This window comes from Gamsiella multidivaricata, assembly GCF_025024155.1.
Source record: "Gamsiella multidivaricata strain RSA 2152 chromosome Unknown BC939scaffold_14, whole genome shotgun sequence".
NCBI lineage: Eukaryota > Fungi > Mortierellomycota > Mortierellomycetes > Mortierellales > Mortierellaceae > Gamsiella > Gamsiella multidivaricata.
The window spans coordinates 429065-435064 of NW_026251722.1; the positions used below are offsets into that span (position 1 = coordinate 429065).

Here is a 6000-nt window from a genome sequence, read left to right on the forward strand (position 1 = left end):
GCCTGTACTCGAAAGGTCATACATACACAGGATCAAGTGGAAGAACATGAAGGAGTATATCGATTCAGAAACAGGACAGACTTAGCATTCATAGCATTGGTGCACAATAAAACGCCTATAGTCAGCCATGGCAGTATATCCACTTAACAGAAAGAATGGTTCTGTTAACGCGCTGCACAGCAGACTTGATTGGCATCGCCGGAGGGTTCTTTCTTGACCATATTTGCTTGATTTGCTTGCTTGCTTGCTTTTGTTAGCTCATTTTCTGCTTCGCCTGCCTGCCTCCTCATCTCGCAATCCGCTCGATTCCAAGGAGAAGACCTGTTTCACGATTGCGAGATTATCAAGGATCATGAATACTCCAGGCTGTCGACCTCTTGGATCTTTACCTGCTACTCTCCAATTAGTCTGCTATTCACATCACCCACCCCTCAAGCCAAATATTCCTCCTCTCAGGGCGCCCCTACAGCGAAAACCGTTTCTCGCGTCCGCAGAGGAGTATGGAAGCAATTGATACAGAAACTTGCTGCGATGTCTCCGTATTCATGGGCTAGTTGACTAAGGGCTATGCTACTAGTACTTTTTGGCTGTAGACCTTGCATCAAGTCCTTACTTCTTCGTCAAAGATATTCTCATCTGTGTATCTCTGCCCCCACGTTTGTAAGTGCGGAAAGATGAGTTGGGGTGTCTTTGTATATTTGAGTATCATTACTTATATCCTTTTGATAACCACCACACGGATATAGGTCTCTCTATTTCATCAAGCACCGTGTATCATTTTTTCAAAGAGAGGTTCGATGCACATCTCTGGCCCCATCTTGTAGCACGTGGTTGATTTGTGCACCGCACGTAGTCTAACATGTTGTCAATCGTTCTCTTACACGCGCCTTTCTCAGCAGCAGGGCAATACGGGCGTTGTCGGAGCACTTCTTACTGTTGCCAGAGAATAGAATCGCGGGCACTGTTTCTCAAGTCGTGAACTCTACAGCAATACATTCACATCAACATTCTCGGTCTCTATTGCGGACTCGTTATATCGACTCAGCATTGGCTCACATACAGCCAGTTGATGAAGGAAATGAGAAACCAGGGCCACGGTACGCTGTCTTATTCGCCCATCCCCGCATCCATTAGCGCTGTCGACACCACCAGCCTCGGTGGCTGCCAAGGCCCCCTTTGACATTCTCGTCCTGAGGATGAGTCATAAGATTACACAGCATCGCGTGGTAACAGAGGGCCAACGAGTCACCGCAGTGCAAGGAAGCGACGACGACGACAACAGCGGCTTACCCTTACTTATAACTGCCCTTCTGAAGACGCGACTTCCAACCGGACTTCAGCACATTATAGGACCCAATGTTTGCGTGGCCGGCTAGCAGCAGCTGGTGTACATTACGTCTGTCGATTCGGCCGTATTTCATCGTCAAGAATATCCTAAGCGAGAAGCACGTATTACGGTCTGGATGCTACAAGGGCTGTGTAGAATCTTGGTATCACTCAAACGGAGTGGCGCGTAGCCGGAGCCATGAGCAACAATGATCATTCCCACAACACCCCAGGCTTTTGCTGACTGCCTCGGGCGTCAACGAGCCTGGTCTACTTGCGAGGTAATGCAGCCGACAGAGAGTCAACCAGTAATAGTATATCTTCGTTCGCAGTCGACGTTTTTCATTAGGAAGCAGGTGCAGCTTGCCAACGCCTCAACGCCCACCAACGCCACGCTAGACTCAGGATTGGATACCAACAACATCGGCGCCAGGGCTCAATGGGCCATTTCGAAATGGATGAATATTAAAAGCCTCGCAGTGCCCTCCCGGAACTGTCATCAATTCGCTGAAAAAAAAAAAGTTCACCCTAGTTCACCTTCTCGCCTTTGAACTCTCCGGATTGGATGATTACTGCCAAGGCTCACCAATTAAAGCCAACTATCGCTCCAGCAAGCCATCGCCGGAGCACAGCGGCTAACAGCAGTACATGGGGCTAAACTACTTCAGTCGGTCAAGGCGCATGTGGTGTCATTTGTTTCTGGTTTGCAGGCCATTTATTTATTTTTACGGCGGCTCAAATTTAAACTTCGTCACTATCCCCCTGAATAAACAAAGGAAGGGGATAGCGCAAAGGCATCTCAGTATGACAGTATGGACACGCTGTGCAAAAGTTTATTCTGACGAAGGACGGGGGTTTTTTTTCTCTCTTAATACAGAAAAGCAAAGCAATGAGAAATCATACAGGTGGTGAACATGGAAAATGCAAGGGTATTTTAGCAACACATATAATACTTTTGTTGGCGAAGAAAAAAAAAAAAAAAAAGCGAGGAACGAAACGACTGAGTGGAATGGCATTCCAGTCAAGTCAGTCGAGTCAGTCGATAGACAGCGCGGCTAAGCTATCGAGAAGCGTTTGATATACAAATATTGGACACATTGAAAAGAATCAAATAGCGTTGAAGATTAAACAGGACAATAACGAAACAAAGTAAAAAATAAATAAAAAACGATCAGTCGAGCGAGACGCGCGCTTAGAAACCCATCGGATGGCGGTGTTGGGAATGGTGCGAATGTTGGTGCTGGTTCGGGTGGGCATGAGGCTGTGGCAGCTGGTGCGGTTGATGGTGGGTCATCGTATGCATCGTCAATGGGTGATGCGCTGGGTGCATATGATTCATAACTGGATCACAGATGGGCTGCTGAAGTTGCGCCTGTTGACTCTGAGCCTGCTGTTGGTGAAATGCGGCAGCCGCTTGTTTCGCTGCTTCCTCCTCAGCACGCTTGTGCTTTCGCCATGCCTTTCTCAACTCTTTGAATTCTATAAAAATGGACAAAAAAAAAAGATGAACTTTCGTTAGCATCTGTATCCACATCTACGTCTGTGATGTCTGACGCTTTTTCAATGTCAACAGTAAATATTAAGACATAAAAGACGTACCTGCTGGCAATCGCTTAGGGCCATGCTTCTGCATGTTGACGTGAGCGTTGAGGTGATTCAGTGTACCATAGGCCTTCTCGCAGTCGCCCCAACTGCAGACATAGAGACGTTCAATCTCGTCAAAGCGACGACGAGGGCGCTTCTTAGAGTTGACACCAGAGAGAGGAACAAACGAGTACACCTTCGAACCGTTTGAACTTCCGTCCAAGCTACCCACATCACCGCCATTTTGGGACCATGTTGCGGTCTGCATGATTGCTTGAGATTGTGGAGCATGTGTGTGATGGTGTGATGGCGGCTGGCCATGGACCTGATGTTGTTGGAGAGCGAGAGAGTCCACATAGTCGACTGTGGGGGCGCCACGGGGAATGCCCTGCATCGATACGGAGTTGGCCCCTACGAAATTTCCATGTGTAAATGCGCCAGAGTCCGCAGCCTCTGAGGGCATCACATTCGTCATAACCATGCCAGCTCCAGTTTCGAGCGAAGGAACGAATGAATAGGCTACCCTCCGTGCATAACCAGAGTTGGAGGCAGCGCTCGAGTCTTGAGGAATCATGGCGTTCGCCGATGCGGAATAGCGATCTTGAACGACATGGTCTTGGGGATAAACATTAACAGGACCCTGCATATCCAAATACGGGTTAGGGGCGTAAAAGTTGGGGGGTGATGCGACCACATTACTCATGGTCGACATTGGTGCTTGCTGTGTCTGCATTGGAGGCGAGACGGCCATGGATGGAGATGAAGACGAGGTCAAGCCGTGGAGAGCTTCGGAAAGAGGAGGTAGAGCGGGTGCCTGTGCGGGCTGTTGTGCGGACTGTTGTGCTGGGTCCCATGTGTTCACAGGAGGCTGGGGCGCATTGGTAGCACCACGCATTTCGTCGGTCAAGCTTGCGCGGGCGTTTTGGGCTGGATACTCTTGCCGTGAACGTGCGTCCAAGGATGAAGATGGGGTATTGGGAGCCTTGCCGTGACTGGTCATCATGGATTGTCTGCGATCATGGATGGTGGTGCGGTTATGGGATGGGTAGGGCGACATATAGGCAGGCGAGCTCAGTTGTGGGGTAATGGTCTTCATGGAGTTATAGTCTGTGGAGGAGTAAAAAGGGGTGCTGTAGATCGACGGTGATGCAGCCTGTGTTTGGGAAGGGATCATAGCCTCTGCAAGATCAGATAAGACAAGAGTGGTGTTAGGTAGGTCCGAGAGCAGATCTGATACATGAGGCAACGGAAGATGCTGGGAAAATGTCTTACCAAGTTTAGCGGCCGCGTGTTCGACACTGCTTCGGCTGTAGTAGTTCTGGGCGTTCTTAATGTCCTCGTTGGTTGATGACTTGCTGTTCAAGGCGGCGGAAGAAGGAGTGTGAGCTGACGACTTCCAATCTGCAAATGAGTGTGAGGTCGATGGTTTGGGCAACAAATATTCCTGTGGCTGCTGCTGTTTTTGCTGTTCTCGCTCTTGGTCAGGATGCTGTTGGCTGTGGGTATGCGAACTGAGATTGGATCTCATCTCAGTGTGAAATGGGTATGAGGATGTGGGCTCGAGTTGGTAGGGGCTGTAGACGGATAGCATTGGAGAAGGACGTCAATATGCGAAAAGGGGGATAGGGATGTGTTGTTTCACGTTCGAGCTGAGGCAAGAGGGGAAAGGTGATCCTTTGGTGGCAGTGTTATTATGATTGAGCTGGATGTGAGGTCTATTCGCAATCGATGCAAGCGTGCAAAGAGACTTTTTGTGTAGGAGACAGCAGTCGAAGGAAGGATCGAGGATGGGATGCGCGGGAAGGGATAAAGAGAAGAGGTAAACATTTATTAATATCGTTTGCTTATGGACATAAGTTGCTTGGACGGTCGCCGGCGCATTGTGGCGGGAGTGATCGTTCCTGTATGCACACGCAGTGATAGACCCCTTGCTGTCTCCAGGCCTTGAGAGGTCGCCATGCTTGCATGTAAAAAGAAAAAGAGATCGATGGAAAGGGTACAACAGACGCCATTTGTACAACCCATTCGCGGGGGTGAGGAGATGGGGAACTTGTGGAAGAGAGATGGATAATGGAACTTACAACTTACAGTTTTATGCTGTCTGGCTATTGAGGATTTTTCGACTGAGATCAATTGCACTCTGTTCTGGATGATGGGTTCGAAAATACCGCGACTAGAAAGAAAAAGGGTGCACATGAGCAGATCAATACGATGTCCAAAGCGTATACATGTATAAAAAAAAGAAACGACCAATGCGCCAAGGGAGGTGGAGCAGGAGGGTGATTATATAATGTGTACATGTGGATGTGCACCGCGGAGAATCGACAGTCTTTTGCCCCACCGCACTGCTTTCGAAAGGAATACATCTCGTCATCTTCTCAAAGGCTTTCGATAGGCAATAGGGCAAAAAGGCTTACATCCGCGGCTATAACGAATAATCGTTGTTTTTTGTGGAAAGGAGCCGAGAGAGAAGAAAAAATAAAGGAGATATGGGACAGTGTGGATTGTGTAGCAATGGCGCCTTCTGCAGCGTCGTTTGAGAATATTGAGCACTCGTCGACAAATCTCACGAGTGCAGGGGCGCAATGCTATGACAACGGCAAACAGATAGTTTGCTCCGACAACTGATAGCTGTCGGTGTGGTATAAGGACTTGTTGGTGGTGACTGGGGCAGGGTCTTTGTGTGCAGGGGACATGGTGGCGATGGATCAGGGGGAGGCGAGACACGGATCTGAGTAGTCTGATACCAATGTGGGGATCTGAGACTGGCTCGTGCCACATCAGACCAGCTAGCTCTCTGGGCTTGGTATTGATTGTATCGTTTACCTTTAGAATCTTCAAATAAGAGTGGAGCTAAAAGAGAGAGCAGGAAGAGTTGTGCAGGTGGTGGAGTTGGCGGTGGTGGCAGTAGTGCGTTGAGATGCAACCTTGTGTGAATGGTTCAGGTAGTGTGCTGGCTTGGAGAGTTAGTGTAAGGATGAGTGTGCAGAGGAGATGAGGGAAAGCTAGGACCACTAGTTCGATATTTGGTTCCTTTTAGCAGAAGCGTATGTATCGACAAGTAGAGAGAGAAAAAGCTGTTGACGAGAA

General features: G+C 48.8%; 2 protein-coding genes across 2 annotated transcripts; both read right to left on the minus strand.

The window, feature by feature from the left end:
* Positions 1-2518: 2518 nt before the first annotated feature.
* On the minus strand, positions 2519-3178 carry BC939DRAFT_394211 (uncharacterized protein; the record flags this gene model as incomplete). Its single annotated transcript, XM_051552137.1, has 2 exons — positions 2519-2805; positions 2926-3178. 2 exons carry the CDS (start codon positions 3176-3178, stop codon positions 2519-2521), a joined length of 540 nt encoding a protein of 179 aa, XP_051415013.1.
* Positions 3179-5061: 1883 nt separating this feature from the next.
* BC939DRAFT_62555 (uncharacterized protein) lies at positions 5062-5771 on the minus strand. Its single transcript, XM_051561792.1, has one exon. The coding sequence runs from the start codon at positions 5689-5691 to the stop codon at positions 5281-5283; it is 411 nt and encodes a 136-aa protein (XP_051415014.1). The 5' UTR covers positions 5692-5771; the 3' UTR covers positions 5062-5280.
* Between the last annotated feature and the right edge of the window lie 229 nt (positions 5772-6000).